General features: G+C 35.5%; 2 protein-coding genes across 4 annotated transcripts in view; one reads left to right on the top strand and one right to left on the bottom strand.

The window, feature by feature from the left end:
* Positions 1–750: 750 nt before the first annotated feature.
* LOC143897808 (X-linked retinitis pigmentosa GTPase regulator) lies at positions 751–10,418 on the top strand. Its single transcript, XM_077406730.1, has 12 exons — positions 751–898; positions 4,443–4,568; positions 5,787–5,879; positions 6,475–6,537; positions 7,180–7,503; positions 7,894–8,046; positions 8,221–8,385; positions 8,468–8,589; positions 8,681–8,764; positions 8,876–9,671; positions 9,776–9,864; positions 9,967–10,418. Exons 1-12 carry the CDS (start codon positions 868–870, stop codon positions 9,988–9,990), a joined length of 2,070 nt encoding a protein of 689 aa, XP_077262856.1. The 5' UTR covers positions 751–867; the 3' UTR covers positions 9,991–10,418.
* The window catches only part of Dsb (scavenger receptor class B member debris buster), a 42,085-nt gene continuing 30,450 nt past the window's right edge, over positions 10,378–22,012 (bottom strand). For all 3 annotated transcript variants that reach the window (XM_077406748.1, XM_077406743.1, XM_077406757.1), the window contains 8 exons: positions 16,163–16,254; positions 14,546–14,706; positions 14,139–14,277; positions 13,830–14,033; positions 13,546–13,690; positions 13,159–13,416; positions 12,958–13,076; positions 10,378–12,771 (listed from right to left, as the gene is read on the bottom strand). In XM_077406748.1, the coding sequence (XP_077262874.1) occupies positions 12,337–12,771; positions 12,958–13,076; positions 13,159–13,416; positions 13,546–13,690; positions 13,830–14,033; positions 14,139–14,277; positions 14,546–14,706; positions 16,163–16,254 (1,553 nt within the window). In that variant the 3' untranslated portion in view covers positions 10,378–12,336. The remainder of the gene's footprint in view (positions 12,772–12,957; positions 13,077–13,158; positions 13,417–13,545; positions 13,691–13,829; positions 14,034–14,138; positions 14,278–14,545; positions 14,707–16,162; positions 16,255–22,012) is intronic.

The following is a 22,012-nucleotide window of genomic DNA, read 5'->3' as shown; positions in this document are numbered from 1 at the left end:
ATCAATAAAACTCTAGAATAATCAGTCTCTACTTATAATACATATATATTATATACTTATATAGTATATATTATATACTTATAAAATAACATATTATAGAAAATGTAATTATAAGCTTGCCAGGCCCATCAAATGTAGAAAACAGTATATCTATTATTTTAACTTCATTGGTTTAGTTAAATTAACATTGTTTCAGTTATTAACGATATTGAGGAGCAGTGACGCTCGGACCTAATAGAGGAATTGAGTATAATTTGATATACTATAAATAACAGTGCGCAAGCTTATAATTCTGTTTAGAGATAAATCCCAGCTGGCAGAAGCTTTTGAAATACATCTGAAAAACGTTTAAAAAATTATGTCGTCTTTTATAAATGTCTTTTTGTGATGTATTTAAAACTTTTTTTAGAACTTTCTGCTAGCTACGATATTTTTAGAGTACAATTATACGTGGAAACTAATAATGTGACACGCTAAATCTGATAAACGCGCATTAATAGAGCATATAACTGTCTGAATTTCTGAAATATAGTTATATGTATCGCGCGCTGTCTTCTATTTTGGCGATAGTGAAGAAACGTAAGAAGAAGCGAAACTTAAAAAGACTTTATAACTTTAAGGTATATGGCGATACCGGCCAGTGTCGACGAGAACCGTCGAAGAAACGCCGCGCGCCGTGGTCGAGAACGCTCCCCGTTCCTCGGCTTCGAGGAAAGGCAGCGGCGCGTGTTGCCATTAGAAATTGATTTCCAGTTGCTAGGATACGTGGCCGGCTTGAAAGCGCCCAGCACCGGCGAGGCGAGCGGCGAGCATGCCTGCTTACCTGGCGGTCAGTCGGCTGCAAGTTGCGCGGCGCAAGGTGCAAGCATGGGCCTGCCGGACATAGAGACCATACCCGGTAAAACGACTTAAGAGAGAGAGAAAAAAAAAGATAGCACTCACACACATGAGAAAGAGAAAGGGAAAGGGGAATTTTTTTTCCACACGCACGCACGCACAAATTCGTCACGCACTTGCAAATTTTATGTCATATTCTCTGGATCACCGCGTAACGCCGGCCGCGCGGCGATCGATTCCTCGAACGACGGGCACGGAGCGCACCCCCGGTATTATTAAAACCCCCGTCGCACGTGTGCCCCTTATTTGTTTCGCCGTGCCGTGTCCGCGTGAACAAACTAAAATCGATACGTCTCGCTGCTATCGAGCGATCGCGAGTGTGTATAGTCACGGGATTCACCGTCAGTCACTCGATGACAAATGATAATTGGGGTGGGTCGCGAAAATTGCGATTACGCGATTTAAGTTAAGCTAAGTTTTTCGAGCACTATATACACCAGCTTGTAGAACGAAGAGACGTCTGCAATATATAATCGAGTTTTTTCCCTTGCGAGCATAGTCAACGGCATGCAATTTATTCGTCAATAAGCTCGCAAAACCTCTAATTATTTAGTCGGCGTTTTAATCCGCGTGGCGTTGAATGTCCTCAATAGCGGACAGTAGCGATATAGTCGCCTAGGAGCGCGCCGCTACCAGCACAATCCGGTCGTTAATCGGCTAATGCCACCATCGTGCTTCATCCGAGTCATATACGCGTTCATTCGTACTCATGCATTAACTTACTGGCCGGCGTTATCGCGCGCTATTATTGCAAGTACGATAAATTAGTTGGGACAAAAAACTCCCGTTCGCGCGAGGATGCCACTTAACTCGTCTGATAAAATTCGTACGTTTTGTAATAACGGCGCGTCTCAAGTTGCTCGTTCGATACGTAGTAAAGCGGCATATGAGAATGAATTAAACATGAAGCGAGACTTGTTACTTCTTCCCTAATATATCCTGTGATATTATTTCTTACAGATGTAACGCACGTTGTTATCTACAGATATTCACATTTTCTTGTAAAAAAAAAAAAAATTCTATAATAAATTTCTTTCGCCAGTATATATATATATATATATATATATATATATATATATAGAATAACAATTAAAGTAATTTAAATCGACCAATATTTATCGCAATAACAACTATAAGATGGAGCACCGATTATTAGGTCTCGACGGTGTATATAATAAACAGAATAATAAATTTCTTTCGCCAGTATATAGAATAACAATTAAAGTAATTAAAACCATATGGTCGATTTAAATTACTTTAATTGTTATTCTATATGCTGGCGAAAGAAATTTATTATTCTGTTTATTATACACCGTCGACCTAGTAATCGGTGCTCCATCTTATATAGTTGTTATTGCGATAAATATTACCACAGCCCCAGTGGTCGAATTGGCACGACACCCGCACGGTATACGGGAGGTTCCAGGTTCAAACCCTGGTTGAGGTAATATTTTTCGCAATAAAATTTAAAAACTATTTAATTTAGAAATTACATCAACTGACCAAAACCCATGGTCGAAATTAATAAGGTCTCGATATCGATCTGAAAAAAGTGCTGTGTGAATCCGACAAACCAAGTTGGCTCACGTACAGTTTTTCAATGTTCATATCGGAAAGACGTTATATATATTGCCAGTCAGGTCGATTTAAATTACTTTAATTGTTATAAAATTCTATGTTTTAAATTGTTTGTATTTTTGGATAGAATATAGTTTCTTTGCACACATATGGTATCCACCGGTGCCTTCGATATGACCTAGTCTGCTTGCATTTTGAATGTATTACATATGAATGAATTGCTATTCGCGTAGGATCGCTATCGACTACCGTAGATTATATGTATGTATACATACATTGCTTTGCCGAGCAATTTGGCGGCTATTAACCGACTTGTTCATGGGTCAATAACCTAGGAAAATATGCGAACCTCTCGAGGACTATTAATCTTTCATGAAGTAGAATACGTTTGCTCTTGTCTTTCCATCATTTTATGATTCTTCTTTTACAAGCCAAAAAATTATGACATTAGTATAAATAATGTAGTTTAATGTCCATTACTATCAATACAGATTAACTTCAATTTCGATTTAACTTATCTTTTATATTTTTTCTAATTTTTAGAACTAGAAAAAGATACAATTAAACCGCGATTAAAATTAATTTACATCGATAGAAAAGAACATAATAAAAGATGCGAAAGGATCTAAATACAATATTAAGATAAAAAAAATTACAAAATTTAAAGGTAATATTTAAAGAACTACGCAAGCTAAAATTTGGATGAGATTTGAGAATTAATAATCTGCAACGTTGAGAAAATATGAAAGTTTTGAAGTTTAAAGATTTAAGAGAAGATTTCTAAAGGTCTCTGAAGAAATACTTTCAAGGTAAGATTTGAGTACTATAATTGAGTATGACAACTTACAACTCCTCATTATAATTTTGCAATATATTGAAAGAGTCTTTAGCAGGATGATGAGATGGTTCGTGTTGTTCAATGAAGGACAGATGCGTAATGAATTATGCAAAAGGCCGCCGTTTGAACTTTTGATAAGCATAAGACGTAAGCGTAAATCTCGAAGGATTTATCGTCGGTTTTACGTTATTGACCTTTGTAAAGGGAGACCGAAATACCCTACCGTTAATCCCGTGTTGAGACGGCATTCAGTGTCTTAACGCCTTTCCGGTCTTTTTTACTCCACGTTGGCTTTTAAACCTAATTTATGCCAAGGTTATGCAGCGCGATAAAACTTAACACTCAACCGTAGCTCGTTACCGTACTCAACATATTCATAACACTCCACTGACTCCACCCATTGCACGCAGAAATAGAAAAATCTATAAACGATTCCGGCAAATAGCTCTTCGAGAGATTTATTTCTGTACTGTATTAATGCCGTTACCGTGAACATATATTAACATACATAAATAAACGTAACAATTCAACAATGTCTTTTCCTGAAAACAATATGGTAATGTGTAGATCGATTTTCTAAAGGAAACTTTAAAGATTATGTTTTCTATATATATATATATATATATATATATATGTTAGCATATACTTGATGAATCTGGAAACATTAAATATACTTATTCTGTTCAAGTCGGAGATTAAAGATTGCTACAATGCTATAGCTTCACATGCAAATACATCAAATACAGATATACTTATAATGCATTTATAAACTTCGCGAAAGACTAATCGGCAACGATTGCGATCGAGCATGTTGCAAACGTTGCAATAAATTTTCAAAGATGATAATAATAATAACAATAATGATGACAACGACGATAATATAATAATAAAATAGAGATGTGGCCTCAAGTACAGATTTATATTAATATAATAAAGAACTTTAAGCACAAATTTTTACTCAAAACGGAGTTTCAAAAAGAAAGAGGTTCGCGTAATTATTATTTCAGAGCAAAATTTAAGGGCAAGATCAATCAAATATCAATCCAAAAAATCACGCGTTTCAAAGATAGAAAGATTGATCCATTCTGCCTTCAATATTTAACGATGTATCGATCTTTGCACATTGTAGAGACTGGGGCGGTGTTCACGATCGGCCGTAGCAGATTCGCGGACAACATTGCGTCGCATTTCTTCATACGCAAGGATCCGGTTGTCGTCATTGAATGTGGAGATGAGCACTCTGCCGTTGTTTGTCGTAAGTATTAAATTTGTTCTTTTACAGAGCAATTTATAATCGATCAGCCTGAAAAGCAGTCAACGGTCTAATTGCAAGTTTAATCCGGTAATCAAATATAATCTAGCAGTAGGTTCAGATACCATATTGGCTCCAAATAATTCAAACTCAACTTGAAATCGATCCAACTTGGAGATTATCGGAAAGAAATAACTCTAATAAAAAAGAGAGTGACAATACAGTTGGTTATACCTTCTATTGAATGTCGTTAATCAATGTTGCGAGGTGTAACGTGTTGACTGTAAACCATGTATTCATAATGAGCAATGTTGGCAGACAAAGTTAGATACTTACTAATAAACAAAGACAAAAATGCTATCTTTTTTCTTGTTTCTTTTTTTTTAAATTTAGTCGCCAAATATTATCTTGTTCTTATATTTTGCATTATATACAGCCCGATTTTTATCGACAAGACGCGTTAAAAATCTCGAATTTTAATAATAACATTTTGAAATTTATGGGCTTTACAGCTTCTGTAACATGCTATGTAAAGAGTGTATATACAGTTCAGCTATGCTTACATAGGAATATCCACTGTGTCCGGTAAATCGATATTGAACACGCAGTGGTCGGCGTAGCCGACATTGTTGGTGTTATTAGCTCAACGTGTTCCGATGAAATATGTTGTATTTTGGTTTGCCTTGCATATAAAAAAAGTCTCGCTAGTAAAAATAAAAGAAAGGTTATAATTAATAGTAAGAATGATGTAATATTGTCATAAAATATCTCATAAATCCTTCAATTATTCACTATAAAATAGGTTATTTTATTTATCTGCTTATTTGCGATGCAAATTTTATTTTGCTCGTTTTCTTTATTGCTACTCAAGCGACAAAGAACGCGCGTTATTTATGTATTTCTCGCCATTTCTCCACATAATTTCTCTGATTTTCTTTTGGATCTTGTACTTGCATGAGCAATTGCAATGCTGTCTGTTTAGTACCGTAATTAAAATTATGTAACTATATGTGTTTACTGCTCGTGGATTTATACCTCTAGATACTTTTAGATCCTAATAGATTCCTCAAATACTTATGTTACGTAAATGCAATTTATATTAATGTTATCTTAATCGAAAGATTATCTTAATATGTTAAGAATAGTCTCTGTGAGATTATAATCTAACTAAATGTATTCTTCAATTTTGCTTGGACTGCCTTGGTCTTTTTCTTATTTCAGAAACCGGCAGACTCTTTGTTTTTGGCAGTAACGATTGGGGTCAACTGGGTCTGGGTCACAAAAACCATATTAGCAAACCATCGTGTGTAAAAAGTTTGTAGCCACCTCTTATCGTAACAGCAAAAAATTTAACACATTGGCTATCGCAATGTATTATTTATTCCGCGTATCAACAATATGCCAGTATATCAAACAATATAGCATAGTTTTTCGTAAATTTTTATGGTCAAATATTATACTACTGGGTTATATAACTACTACGTCTCTTACGTTGGTAAAAAAAAAAAAAAAAACAGGCATTCCTGATAAGCCGTATGTAACTGCCGAAATAACTTACAGTATTTTGCCGATGGAAAGATTAAAATATAAAATAAGACGTAGTGACACGCCGCGCGCCGGGTATTTACGCGGCATCTCATTGCAAATGCATGGGGTGTGACACGATAGCTAACGTGTTAAATATTAATAAGATGACGTTCTACGTTTAAATGCTGCCATCTTTCTCTTGTTAAAATATCATTAAAAATAGTTTTCATGATTATTGGTGTTTTTTAATTTAAAACCACTTTTTGTATGTGTCGGAAATCAATTTATAATCATTTATAAATGTCGAGGTTAATTTCTTTAAAAACATTCCGTTTCAACGAATTGTTACTCGTGATTTTAACGAGAGTCCAATGTGTTTTAGTTCTGAAACCGGAAAAAGTCACGCATGTGGCATGTGGGAGAGCGCACACCTTGATATGTACAGGTGAGAAACGATCGTGATGCGTAGGCGAATGTATATCAAAATAGATATACGAAATATTTCAATCGCACTTTCTCTCGATAATAAACAAATCTATATCTGTTAATTTTCTCAATACAACAGATATAAGGATTTAAATCGTGAGAAATAAAAAGTCAGTCTTCGATTAAATAATTGGCTCTCTATTTGCCAAAGCAATAGATCGTAAAAACACGATCGATATGTCTGGAACATTCCTCATACGTATGTACATATAGCTGTCATTAGCAGATGCGAGGTATTAAGTGAGCATGCCGTTTCTATATGTGGCTTTGCGTGTCACGAACTTCGGCGAATATTTGCCGAGTCATTCAACCTCAAACTTGTTCTCGTTTGAAGGGATCAACTGGATAAGCACTCTCTTAAATGGCACGCCACTTTGCTAGCTTTCTAAGTAGGAATTCGAAATGTTAATTTATCAATCGATTAAAGTTGCTTCAGGCAAATAGCGAACATATTCCTACAGCCAATTTTATCAGTCTATCTTAATTAACTCTTTGTGAACGAAGGCTATAGATTATTTCTCACGGTTCGCTGCAAAATGTGCAAACGGCTTTTTTTAGTTAATAAACAAATTAAACAATTGTATCGAAATGGTTTTTTCAGGAGCTCAGAAAATTTTCGCGTGCGGCAGCAATCAAGAAGGTCAACTGGGTCGGGAAAATTCCGCGATAGGTGACAGCTCCAGTTCTCCAATCTTGGTCTACGATTGTGGTCTCGCTGGGCCCCGGATCGTCCAACTTGCAGCGGGATCGCATCATTCGATGGTTCTGACGAGCGACGGAGGAGTTGTCGCCTGGGGAAGCAATCTGGAGGGACAGTTAGGATTGCCAGGGATTTCAGGTTTGGTTAACAAGCCTACGAAGGTCCCCATTCCCGAACCGGTGAAGGAAATCAGCGCGGGATATTATCATTCAGTTTTCTTGACTGGTAATGCGATGCTCGATGACAATACTTATTTTTCTGATATAACAGATTATATATAATAATATAGTTTAAAGTATATATATGTATAATACGTAATACACACACAAATGAACAGAAACATATTTATATTTTTCTTCCACGTAATCTTTCTTATATCTTTTTTCATATTCGCTTAGAAGAAAAAAGATAAAATAATTATAAGATGTTGAGCCGGGCAAAATAAAATAGAGTTCCAAGAATCCGTCCAGGTATTCCTGAGACGTCACAGCACACTTTCCGCAAGATAAAATCGCTTCCGTTACAGCCACGCTTGTAACGACTCGCACGAGCACGAGAGGTTGTAAAATACATACGTTAGCGTGTATATAATTCGGCGACATGACTCGTTTTCAGAAAGCGGACTCATTTATGTCTGCGGCGAGTCGGAAAGTGGTAAACTCGGAATCAACATCAACTTTTCTACGCAAGTCGCACCGAAGCAGATGCAATTACCGGCAACGGCACTTCACGTCGCATGTGGGGGTCATCACACACTCATACTAGCAGGTTGAGATCGATAGAGTTTGAAATCGATATACTTTGAACGCTATGTGTGTTTGAACAGCGTGTATTTGCGGATCTCTCAGCGGCTAGAAATTTCGATTTCATATTTTAATTTTTTTTTATTTAATAACACAGCCAAGTGCGAGATTTATAAAAATTGACTATATACATTTTTAGAAAATGGCAATATTTACTGCTCCGGCAGTAACGCCAGCGGGCAACTCGGTATGGGCACAAATGTTAACGAGATACACACGCCAAAACTTCTTTCACGCGGAGCTCTTCAAGACGAGAAGATCGTCAAGATCGCTTGCGGTGAAAGTCACAGCGCTATACTTACTGGTAATTAAAATTCTGCTGCGATCATCGTGTTCTTGAAATCCTTAAACCCCTCGTCGGTAATTACATTATTTATTAATAACAGAGTCCGGCAAGCTCTTCACCTGTGGCGACGGCCGACACGGAAAGTTGGGTCTCGAAGAGAACGAAAATAACGTTAACGAAGTAACATTCGCTGCCAAATATCAGGAGCTCTTCGTTTCGGATGTAACTCTATACTTATCAATTTGAATAAATATGTATATCACACTTTTTATCGCGTTCTAATTGTTTGCTTATTTTATTTCTTAACTAATAGGTTGCTTGCGGGGGATGTCATACGATATTAATTGGTCGAAGACATGAGATAGATTATCAATCACGACGGCAATCGGACTCGATGGTAAACGCAACTTAAGTTATGCACAGATTCGCGCGTAGAAAATAAATTATTAATTTTTTTTTAATTATTTAAATTAATGAGACATGTTTATGAGTCTCTTATTGATTTCAGGAGCAGAAAAATAATTCTCTACCTCCTTTAAAGCTTCCTATAAATATGCAGAATGACCATCGAGTGAGCAACACGGAGAAATCGACAGATGAAAAGGATGATTCACACCATCCAGATAAAAATAGTGAAACATCTGATATTAATGATACTCAAATAAATGCTTCGAAAGATTTATCAAAAGAAAATATTGTTAATAACGAAGAAATGTTATCTTCAGCGAATGACGAAAAAGTTGCAAATGTATCTTCAGAAATTACTCCAGGAAACTCACAAGAAAAAAATCATCTCGATGATGAAGGCCATGAAAATAAAAATATTGAAAGCAACGAAAGTAAAGATATTAGTGAAAATGATGAAAAACAAGAAAATAATAAAAATATAGAAATGGCAGCGACAGTAACGCAAGACGTAGGGGAATCATGTACAAAAACAGAAATCTCGAGAATACAGGAGGAAGAGGGACAGAAAACGACGACGAACCCTACACCACCGCCGAAACCACCGAGATTAAAATCTGGAAGTGTTGAAGATACGAACGGAAAAGAATCTTCAAAGGAGAACGAAGAAGATGAAAAAGAAAAAGATGACAAAGAGATGAAGACCAGCAACGAACAAAATTCAAGTGCAAAATCAGCTAGAAAATCGACATCAGCAATTTCGAGGAAAACCATAGAAGCTATCGAGAATTCCATAGAAAAAGTCGAAGAAGATGAACACGCTGACGAACCGGAGAAAGCGGAAACAGACGGCATGCAGGACGATGCTGATGTAGTGCAATCCCCGCCGCCGCGAACAGGTAAAACAAGCGTCTTTTTTTTTCAAGAATTAAATAAAAATTTACTATGAAATAGAATTAAATTTAAAAATAAAAATTGCGCAATATCGATTATTGTTTTCTAGCTAAGATGGCAAAGCTGTTTAAAGGAAAACGGCAAGAAGTGCAGAATGGAACTAAGAATACAAGCAGCGCAGCGAATCCGAAAGCTAAAGTACAGCTAAAATAAAACATATTTTACAAAGGATATATTAATTAATATAAATTTTTTATTTTACAATCAGATTATTATTAAATAACTTTCTTTGCTTTCCAGTCGAAAACGTGCACAATCCTGTGATCGAAGAAACTTCGAAGAGACATTACACAATTCATTATATTTTTATAAAAAAAAAACTTACAATAGGTTCGTCGCTGGGACCAAAACATGATGGAACCGGAAATTTCCAATAATCTATATCAAGACGCAAACAAGTTTTTATCGGACCGATGGATTTACATAGAATTAATTAGCATAGGTCGTATAGGTATTGCGTCGATTTCTTTCATTTATGTCGACGAAAAACTTGAATAAAAAACACCGATTATATTAATAACGTTCTTGGGCAATGTAAATATATAATTCACGCAAAAAATTAATTGATCCCATTATAATGAGAAAGATGCATAAATTTACATGCTGTATAATAGCATATAAAGTAACGTAGACAACTGCTGTACAGTGATATCTGGATAAACATATTTTATTAAAATCCAATTACAAAATTCTATTCTGGCAATAACAAGTTTACCTTACACTGTTTTTATCTTCGGAATAGATTACATGTACTAAAAATGTGATACGCAGTCGCATTACGTCCACGATGTATCACTAATTTGATTCGAAACATGTTTAACTTATAACGCACCGACGTCGATTAACATTAACCGGAATTATCTAAATTTGCCTTTTCAACATTCTTTTAAAGCTAGAGCTGCGCTCCTCACCGATCGTTTAACCGAAAATAGCTTTACGCAGATACATATAGCGCTATAAAGTTGTCGGTGCAACTGATTTACTTCTAATCGACGTGGTTTCATCATACGTTGGCGGCGAATGGTATACTTAACATACGATTACTAATATTGCACTAGATTTTATGGCCGAGTACTAGTGAGGCACGTTGAGAGGAAGCATCGTTTTACGCCGCAATCATGCCGCGATCGCTACTATAGTGAAAGTTTCATCCATTCACATAATTGCCTGTTGAAGCTTCTCCCCTCGTTGCTCTCTATATTCAAAAGTGCATATTGCATATTATATATAAATAAAAACGGAATCACAGACACAATAAAACATATTTAACATGATTTTGGGATCTTTCGCGATACTGAAAATTATATCATCAGGTAATTCCTGATTATAGTGTATCCATAAGCGCCCGTCAAACCCCAAAAGTTTTGTCTTTTCTTCCATAATTAATAATGGATAATGCTACTGTATTACACTTCATTATTGCTATAAAGTATTATAATGGTTGTATGTTACTTTCACATATTGTGAAAGATCATAGATACACGTACATATATATATTATATATATGTATATATATACATATTACACATATGTATATATTATATATATTATATATATATATATATATTCTTTGGCGAATTTGAATTCCATTAAACAACGAAACTTTCCGCGAGTTTCAACTGAATAAATCCGTGTAAAATGAACAAGACTTTTTACATATACGAAATACAAACCAATTTCGGCTACGCGTATTTCGTAATTGGTTAATTAGTCCATCTAAACCGTCGAAAGCGAAACTTTGGTGTACGCAGTCAAACAAAACGCATTTTATATTTCACCATGACATACCAATTAATGACGCCTAGCTTAAATTTTTAATGCCAATTTTTAAACAAGATAAATCAGTCATCTCATATTAGATGACAATTTTACCATATACGTGCGTTAATTCTTGTAATTTTTTAATCCCGAAATATTAAAAATTTAAATACTCGGAATGCTTAAATCCAATTTGAATGATATGTGTGTGTGGCTTCGAACATTTTAAATAACTAACGCCAAAATTTTCTGAATCTTAACTACAGTCTAGACATACACCACGTATAGTTTCTGCTTCTGTTTGGTGAAATTGTAAAACCGCGCGAATACACCCTAAATAAAAGGCTCGTAATCTTTCAGTAAGTTGCGTAAAGAAAAGTTGTATAAAAGTTCTTAAGATATACTTTATTAATGATTAAAATCTTAATAAAAAGTTCTTGTATTTTTCGCGCAAGTCCTGTATATCCCGCTAAATACCTTAAATTACATATTAATTAAAATCCAAATTAATTACATTCTACATTACTTAGATTCTAGATGTCCCGGATTTTAAGTGCCTTGAGTGTCATGCGTTTTAAATCCTAAACATCTCAGATCTTAATTGCCTTAGTTCCTGAGATTCTTGAATTATGTTTAACCCTGCAATCCTAAATTCCTTCGATAATCATCAGATTCCGATCCTCGAGAGAGCAATAAAAAAAAATTCGTTTTGTCCCTCCAACGAATTTTTATTAATATCGAGATTAATTTACTTCACGAGAAATCGAGACTAGGCGTCATTAATTATGCGCTCGCTCTATAAGTAGCATGAGCGTTTCCAATATACTAGAATTGACGCACAAACAATGTCCATCACATCTCTATAATGTCCTGCTTCTCGTCGATATCGTTGTTGCTTAGCAAAATGTAGGAGTCCCGACCCGCCAACAGTCGATGCTGGCCATTTATCAAGAAGGACGAGCCTCTCCTGATGGTCCTTTTGCCGAGCTCGATCGCCTCGTGCGCCAATACCGGACTATTGTACGCCTTCACGAATACCGTAATAATAATTATTAGTCCGACTAGAATCATGCCGTACGTCAAGCAGGGCACAGCGATGTCGGCGAACGTGGTCGCCAGGTAAATCCACCGCCTGATAGACGGCGTGAGCTCCTCCATGCCTTCCTCGAGCCACATGATCGGGAAGACTATGTCGGGAAAATTCGCGACCACCGCGATATTAGGCTGTCGTTCTACTTTCAGATTCACCTGGACGCGAACCTTCGCTTCGATCGGTACCCCTAGTTTCTATATATAAGGAAATAAAAAAAAGGATCATGATTATCTTAGATCTTAGACATGGTATTTTTACTATTTATATATTCATATTTTAATTTATTAATGTCAATCTTAATAGACAATTAAATTGATTATGTTAATAAAATAATAAAAAAAGCTTGACATATGTAGGATTTTTTTCTATGCTTTACTTACTGGCTGAATTTTGAAATATGATTTGTGCAGTTTTTCGACCGGCTTGAGTCCATCAATAGCATCTAACAATTTAGGATCCGTTTTGTAAAAATGTGGAAACGAGAGATATACTGGTGCACCTGATATAAAAAGCATAGATGTTAATAAAATTCGAAGAATGTTCAAGAATTCTATTAATTTTGTAAAATCTGGAACACTTACTGTATTGACACGGACTAATATCCTGCAAGCCTTGCGGAGGGCAATTGGCAATGCCGTCCGAGCAGAAGCATTCATCTTCGGTAGGCGCTGTTTCGTTCGGTCGACCGAAAAGTACATCCGGCGGAGTGTACAAATCCGCTTTGATGCCCGCCTTCTCTACCGGGCCGCGATATTGTAACGGCAATGTCCTACAGAGATCCTTGTCCCAGACGTGAATGATGTCCGCACCAGTCCGGTCCCGCGGCGGAAAAAAAGATCCTGCAAAAAGAACATTCCAAATTCGACAGTTCAATTATATTTTACTGCAATAAGAATTTAAAGCGATTGAAAATTTAATTAAAATTTTTTAGCACGTCGTTCTGTCTTATGAAATAAAAAACGGCTTACCTTCCGAAGCGGTAATGGAATTGCACGGTGCGTTTGGCCAGTACGGCAAATGATCGAGCCCGTTCAATCGATTTATCAAACCAAACTCTTTCATATCCGTGTGTCCAGTAAATATCGTAGATATCTCGCTCAAGGTACCGTTTCTCTACAATCAGGGTTTCGGTTATAAATTCCTAGACAAGCATGTTGATTTGACGCATACCAAATATTTCACAACGACCCAATTATTTGCATAAAAAGAATATAGAAAACTAATATCTGAATGATTACTGCGTAACACTTACTCCGAGAAAAAGGCCCATTCTGCTCATGGGCCGTCTTGTTTTGGGAAGAAATTTGTGACCGAGGCTAACTAATGGGTCGTCGTACCCGAAGACTAATTCCTGCGCAGTTACAGGAACGAAGGGTTTCATGTGCATTCCGCTCAAGAAAATCGACAATCCCATTGTGATGAAACGAGGGAGACTCTTGCTTTGCGTCGAAAGTGTCTGCAAAGAAAAGAAGTGTTTACGTATACCTTTAAATTCTTGATAAGCGCTCTTAATTATACTGGATTGATAAAAATGTGTTTTACTTCTACATTGTAAACTCACCAGCAAAGGTATATTCGGCACCATCAATTTAATATCTCCATCTAAAGACATTTCAGGCACAAAATTTAAAATTTTCTTATGCTGATAACTAACCGTTCCGTTATTATGGAACACGATGTTAACTTTTTCCATATCCTCTCTGCAAAAAGTATTCAGTTTTCTCATTGATTAGTGTTGTCTAACAAAGCTGCGCCTATAAATACACAATCCGGATTGTGCAGACAGTTTGCATAGACTTACATGAGAATGTTAATGGAAGATGTTAGAAAAATTGAGAACCAAAGTGAAGTTAAAAATTAAACTGAAACTAAAGGTACGTAACCATTCAAAGAAAAAAATATATTTGAATGCGATTTTTATAGGGACCCTTCGATAGTCTCAGCACTAAATATTGTAAATAGACTTACCGATATACGAACGGGCCAACTTCCTGGAGTTTCGGCTTCTCGTTATACTGCAGGAAACCCTCCGTGTTGGTTACGTTAAATATATAGACTTTGGTCAATCGAATTACGCCTGGCTTCTGCCAATATTGAAAGGAGAGCGAGCCGTTCCATAGTCGAAGTTGCTAAAAAAGCAGCAGGTGAATTGCCGATATTATTACCAGCATATATGTATATACACGGTTTCTCTCACATTAAAACTGCAATTTGTACACGTGCACGTTTGCGTTACCTTTAGAGTAATTTGTCGTGATATTTTTATGCACAATAGTCGTTAGTCAACTCGAAGAGAAATGTGATCAGAGTTTTTATAATATTGAAAAAATTGGATTATTAGCGAGCAACGTTATTTCGCACCGATCATTTCGTGAAGCACCTGGTATTCTTACATGGATAAGTTTTTGCATTAATCAGAGATAGACATTTGAAATATATTGGCGATCCATATAATTTCCGGAGAAATTAAAAATAGAAGAATAAATACAAGATTAATAAGAGCTCAAATGTTTTCTTAAGATGTGTGGGGGAAGTCACTTTCATTCTTCTTATAAATACAGATTGCTGTTTTTCTCAATCGACAAGGAAATGTACGGAAAGGGAAAGTTTAAGACGGAAATAAATTTCCATTAATGTTGCAAAACTTGTAGCAATTAAGCAACAAAACACGGATTAATCCAATCGCTTTTCCGAAGATTGATCTAATCTCGCGGATAGTTGAAACGTTAGAACTTGTGAAATAACGTTAGAAGAAATCGTGTAGAGTCTGCGTATTAATTTTTGCTAACAGTTCCAACAATATGTCATACATTTGACTCCAATAATTCGTTAATTGTGATATAATTTATAATAATACTAATAATATAATAAGTTAGTTTTAATATATTAAAAGAGAGTTATTTATCACAATCTCTGAATTAAAGTTGTGCAAATAGCACTTTTCAAACAAAAATTGTAAGAATCTATTTGATTCATAATTCCTGTACCGACAGTCATTTGCATATGCAGGCATAAATTATCTGCAGACGACATATATGGATGCGCAATATGACTTTGGACAATGAAAGACATTCGCGAAGGTATTTACCGCGAATGCTAATGCACTTCGCACAAATCGCATGCTGTAAAAAATATTAAGTATTCATTGCGCGAGACTTACTTTGTCTAAATATACTAGTTTTATCTCAATATAATCTCACGTCATTAAATTTGAAAGTAAAAACAGAAAGCAGACTAGAATACAAAAACAGTTTTACGATCAAACACGATTAAATTAATAGATAATCGCCAGCAAAATTGCCAAAAATTTAGTATAAGTTAATCTGTATCTCTTTTATTTCTTCTCTTTCTTCTTTTCAAAGATGATAAATATATACTCATCGTTGCAATTTGTAAAATATCCTGACAATGTAAATAAAAGATTTTATTACATGCTCATGTAATATACATGATTTTTTAAATTTTCTTAATACCGATAATAAGTAAGTACACAGTTTTTTAAAACGTCGAGCGATGACTGTATTACATATTTATGAGCTATCGAATCATTTTGCGATTGTATGTACTCAAAGTTTTCATACTTACTTTCAAGATGAGGTAATCGACCCACGGTATGCTACTGAGCACTATACCGATCACAAGTGCAAGAAGACCTAGGCAGATCGCTGCTATCCTGCCTGCAAAAAAGAAGTGATAGTAGCGTTAACGGTGCAGGTGTCAAAACGCAACGATGTTAAATGTACGCATATGCTCAATGCATGTTTACGCAAACGATTTTTTTTTAATGGATGTCGACACTATAGGTAGGTTAGGTTAGGTATACCCAGTATTTCTCATAGAACAAGCATTGAGACCTACATTGAAAATTAGTGCCGAGTATCAAGTATTGCCGACATTGTGTGTGAATAAAATCTATACATATGTTCATTGATTTGCTTTTCAGAGAAACTTATATGTCATTTTAAGTTTCGAAGAATTATTAAAATAAGAAACGATGTATAACTCTTTATTTGGTATACTACATATTACTAATTATTCTTTTGTGCTGTGTAAATAAAATCTATACATATGTTCTTTCATTGATAATGCTTTTCAGAGAAACTTATATATATTATTTTGAATTTTCGAAGAATTATTAAAATAAGAAACGACGTGTAACTCTTATTTAGTATACTATTACTTATTCTTTTGTGCTGTAAATGAAATCCATACATATGTTTTTTCATTGATAATGCTTTTCAGAGATACTTATATATATATCATTTTGAATTTCAAAGAATTATTAAAATAAGAAACGATGTGTAATTCTTGTTTAGTATGTTATTACTTATTCTTTTGTGCTGTAAATATGACAATTTTTCATTGCCATTGCCATTGCCAATGCCAAAAATTGCCATTCAACTATTAAAAACTTGCTTATTTGAGATGATTGTATAAGATAAACCAAAATTATTTTTTGCCAGGTTTTTAATAATCCAATTTCGTCCATATATGCATGAGGAAATTATATTAACGAAAACTAAACGAAGCACGTAGATAACGTGGAGAATAAGTATATTATGAAACACGTTTCTCGTGGCAACAGTTTAAGATTAGAATCAAAAGATCTTAACATCAAGGTTTGGTTAATCTATATTATCTTTGACTACTGCATAAACACAAGATTTATGTATATATATAATTAGATGTCAAATATATCTATATATATTAATTGGAGAGTTGATGGTATCTTTATTATAATTAGTTCTCAATTACATTTATATTGTATTATAATGTATATATGTATAAAAATTCTATATATAATATATATAAATCTATATATATATATATATAAAAGAATGTATAATGTCCAAAGACCTTTGTTATTCTTATGCTAAGACGCTTCGCAGAAATTTCTATAATAATTAGATGATTATTAATGTAGTGTTTTTAATGACATGATATCGTGAAGTGCGTATTGTTAGTAGATGACGTCAACATTTCTTGCGACAAATTATGTCTTCTTAATGTATAATAAAAACCTTTATTTTGTTCTCCAGTCAGCGCGTGCAGCGTTTCGACACGTCTTTCACTTGCTGCATTGATAATTAATATTATTATTAACTTTAGATTCATCATAAGAGCAGACAAACAAGATGTCAAATATATTGAAATGTTAAGAGAATGGGTAATTGCTGACACGTGAAATAGCTGGATATTAAATATAAATATAAGGATGTTATAAATAGGTTCCGAAACTCAATCGGACAACCTTTTTGTCGGCGAGCGTATATAACATATATAAGAACATATTAATATGTAAAACTAGTTAATTGACATTGACCGACTTTTATTCATTAGCAAACATACCATTAATATCGATATGATATTTTCAAATTTTCAAATTGATTCCTTTGTCGGAAATCAAATGTATTGTATCAGCTATGCGTTAACTTGAGCGGTTATATAATTCTTAGGAGGTTCAGCATCATTGGGAATTCTTCATTGCGTATAAATCGGTCAGCATGCTTTCACTCCCGAATTAAATGTAGGACGCTAATGATGCAATTTTGAAATTGCCATCTAAAGGATCGGACGCAACACATACTGCACATTAAAGTGCAATATCGTGGAAAATATTCTAATGTTAAACGTAAACATCATTTACGGCTGAAAAAAAATGATAGCAATACTTATACATTGTTCGGTTCTTTCCCAATCGACCGATGCTGGAAAATAATTTTATATTACATTTCTTTCTCTTTCATTCTGTCTCTTTCCTTTTTTCTCCCTCTTTCTCTTTTTCTCTCTTGTTGCAAATAAAAATATAAGTACAAAAACAAAAAAAGAATTTTAACGAACTTGCTTCTTACTTACTCTCAATTTTTGTCAATGAATACGAGCCTTCAAAAATTTCGTTGGTCAAGAAATTTGATGCCGGTGGCATTCAATGACGATCCTCAATGACCTTGAGTTACTCAATATTCGAACAGAAGACCCGTTTACACGTGTCGATTGCGAATTATTTATCCTGAAGAATTATATTAGAGGAAACATTGTGCGTGTAAAATAGATTTTATTATACTTTTAAAACATTTTATGTTGTCAATCGTCCCGTTATAATGTTAAATCGTCCTTATTCCTTTTCTGAACATCAGTTTGTCTTCGTCTTCAGTTTATTCGGAATCTTTTATTTGACGCAAATATTTCCTTTGCTCTCACTTGCACATAGCTTTCGATCCATTTATTCATATGGACGCATGTGTTATAACTCTGTTGATTCAATGCTCCGGCCCCCATCAATTTGCACATCTATTTTCTCTTAATTTACGATCAAGTACTAAAAATGCAATCAAATAAACAGCAACCTATCTCTCCATTTCCATCCCTGTTATTGCCTACAGCGGAAAACATACACTGTTCAAATACCCGCGTAATATCCGCATTCTCTCTCTTTCACGATTTCTCACCAATTAGTTCAACATGGTATTGATGAATATTGCTCGACAACGATCATAATTTCTCCACATGATTACAGTTTCTACTTCGCATAGCTTTTGCAACCGTTTCTCTCTGCAAGCGACGAACGGAGTTACGAAGGCCTATAACTTAACACAAATTAAGATTTATTTACGCTTTTGCAACCTTTGTTAAGAAAGCAAAAGGCCCATAACGCGTAATAACAATAACAAATATTTAATTTACGTCATACAGATAATCGTATCGAACGTGAACGTTCTATAAATCATTAACTTTTAGCTACCTTGAATTTTGTAAAATCATACGGCTCAATTATCAATTCAACCATTAGTATATCGATTATATAGGAGCGGATTGTACGCGCGTGTATTATTGTGAGATATCATCTTTGGATCGCGTAGTGTAAATAAACCTTAGCACGAAGGCAATGAGCACCGCGATTGGAAGGGTCAACATCGCAAACGCAACGTTTGTTCGGCAATTTATAGTTCGCATACCAAGGAGAGAGTGCAAAATAACTCGCGCTGCTCACACAAAGCTACGGTACGTGGTATTTGTTAACCATGAGTGGTATAAATTACCTCGGAATGTTACGCAACACCTGCGATCTCTCCTTTCTCAGATGTGCCGGCTACTGACCAGACGTGCTGGCCTGAAGTTCGATTTCTTAATCTGACCTCGAGAGGATGCGTGCTTTAAAAGCGCGCGCGGATTGATCTCGCTTCGATCGAGAGATACCCACGTTTTTGATATTCTGTAAACGACCGATTCTGGTAGTATTCCACTTGCCAACTAATATCATTCGATCATTTCAATTCTACTTATTGGCATGTTTATATAAAAATAGTTATCAAAATTATTAAGAACCAAGAAAAACTATGACCATTATTAATAATATTTTTATACACAAATACGAAGTAATTCTCTGTTTTAATAAAAAATGAACAATTTTTTCCCCGATGCTAAAGACTAACGATTGCTTTAAAAAATCTGCTATTGCGTTGCCAGAAGTTATTTTAATTTTATTATATACCAGTATTAAAAAAATAGGTTATCAGTCATCGTCTGTGATCGTGAAGCTGATGCGGACAATATTTGAATGGCTTGTTACGTGAAATTAATTTGCAGTTTCTCAAGAACCATAAAATCATGCAGTGCGAACATTATACTTGACCACCTTTAATTATGGTAGTACGATAAAAGCCATTGAATATCACTTATCACGCTCCAACTACCGGTAATTGTACGAGCAATGCTTAACAGCTTATTGTTTCCCTCTTTACTGAGTAAGGAGCCGTTTAGTTATACGCTTGTTACATAACTCGCGGTTAACTTACATCGTAATCCTCATGGACTCTTGGCTCTACCGCAAGCTATTACTTTGTATGGCAGTTCCGTGCGCCGGAAATAAATGTTGTTGATAAACGCGGCTTTTTACTATACGTTTTTATACGGTAAATTTTTAGAGAAATTGTAAAGAAAACTTGGGAATCTCTTAAGGATTGAGAAACTGACGATTTAAAAATCAGAAAATAAATCTGCGTAACATTTCTGAAGATCAGATTTATCGAAATACGAATATCTGATAGTCTACAGAAATCTGAGGAAGTTGAGAGTCGTTCAATTTCACTTTGATATCTCTTTATTTTCTCGATAGAGTACATCTATTTCTTCAATAATCCGAAGCGTCCGGTACAAACAATAAAAAGATTTTTCCTCGTTGAATTTCATTCCACAGTTTTATTTTGTCAGCGATATATATCATAAGAGTACAAAATAAACTAATATTTCGATTTGTAACAAATTTAAAAATCTTCGAGAAGTGGATGCAGCTAGAATGTATCATTTGCGCGAATCATCTGTTCATCGCTGTGGTACCGACCATTCATCTCGTGGGCATAACCGCATCTTAATGAAAATTACATGGTCGCTTTCTTCAGTACGGAAACTGAAGATAACCCGTGGTTATCTAGAACTCGAGATCTCTCGAGCAATTCCCCTATATCGTGTTCTGCGAATTATCTGCCGAGATGAAGAATAAAAGCGCACGATGTAGGAAAAAAAATGATTTGTTAAAACTCCACATCGATTAAAACTGACTTTTCAACTGTTATTTAATTGGTATCTTTTAACTATATATTATTTCCTATTGACCCGTTGTACATACATACATACATACATTCGAAAAATTCGCGTAACTTAAAGCAGTCACGTTCCCACGTGACATTTACGAGATAGGGAAAGAACAGATATCCGAAACGCGCCTGGAAGGTACATAATGGATATAGCGTGTGTCTAACGATGCACCAGACATCGGTGTATATTTTAATCAGCTGCAGATCGACGTCCGCGTTCTTATGCGTTACGAGCAAGCAGCCGGCACGTGTTACGTCGCGGATGCGGTAACGTCGCCATCGTGATTTCGGAGCCGCAGCATCCGCGCGATGCAGCAGCGCGTACACACATATGCGTGAGTACGTGCGTACGCACGCCGTGAAGTTTCTCTGAATGTTGCCGGCGTCCACCGTCCACCAGCCTTGCGAGTCTTCCCCCCCCCTCCCCCCCGGTAAGAGCGCAAGAAAATTCACCTCCCGACGAAATGCAATCGCGATTTTGCAATGACTCGCGCGCGAGTGCGAGCACCGTACAGATGCAGCTGCATTGCTTGCGCGAGAAACTGTCCGCGTCGCCGCTAGAAAGTTCGCAGTTTGCGGAAAAAGCGGATACCGCGCTGCCCGATGCGCGAAAGCTTACTACAATGTGCGAGATATCTCTGATAAGTATCTCCTTAACCCACTGCATGTGGTGATTCCAGCACGTTGAAATTTCTATTGACTGTCCATGCGTGGCGCAAAGGTATTATGAAAATGCTCGTGCATTACGGATCTTATTTGAAATACTTTTTTCTTTTCCTACATGTTACTTGAAATTTCTGATTTACAGGCAAGGATTACCGAATAAGGATTCCTTGGCGGC

The sequence above is a fragment of the Temnothorax americanus genome, unplaced genomic scaffold, assembly GCF_048541705.1.
Source record: "Temnothorax americanus isolate GAGA-0224 unplaced genomic scaffold, ASM4854170v1 Scaffold1, whole genome shotgun sequence".
Lineage (NCBI taxonomy): Eukaryota > Metazoa > Arthropoda > Insecta > Hymenoptera > Formicidae > Temnothorax > Temnothorax americanus.
Note: the sequence above shows the minus strand (reverse complement) of the source record. Positions and strands in the feature narration are given on the sequence as shown.

Coding starts and splice junctions, on each gene's coding strand:
- LOC143897808 (XM_077406730.1), top strand. CDS start 868: ATGGGCCTGCCGGACATAGAGACCATACCCG. Junction 8,590..8,680: donor AGGAGCTCTTCGTTTCGGAT/GTAACTCTATAC, acceptor CTTAACTAATAG/GTTGCTTGCGGGGGATGTCA. Junction 8,765..8,875: donor GACGGCAATCGGACTCGATG/GTAAACGCAACT, acceptor TATTGATTTCAG/GAGCAGAAAAATAATTCTCT.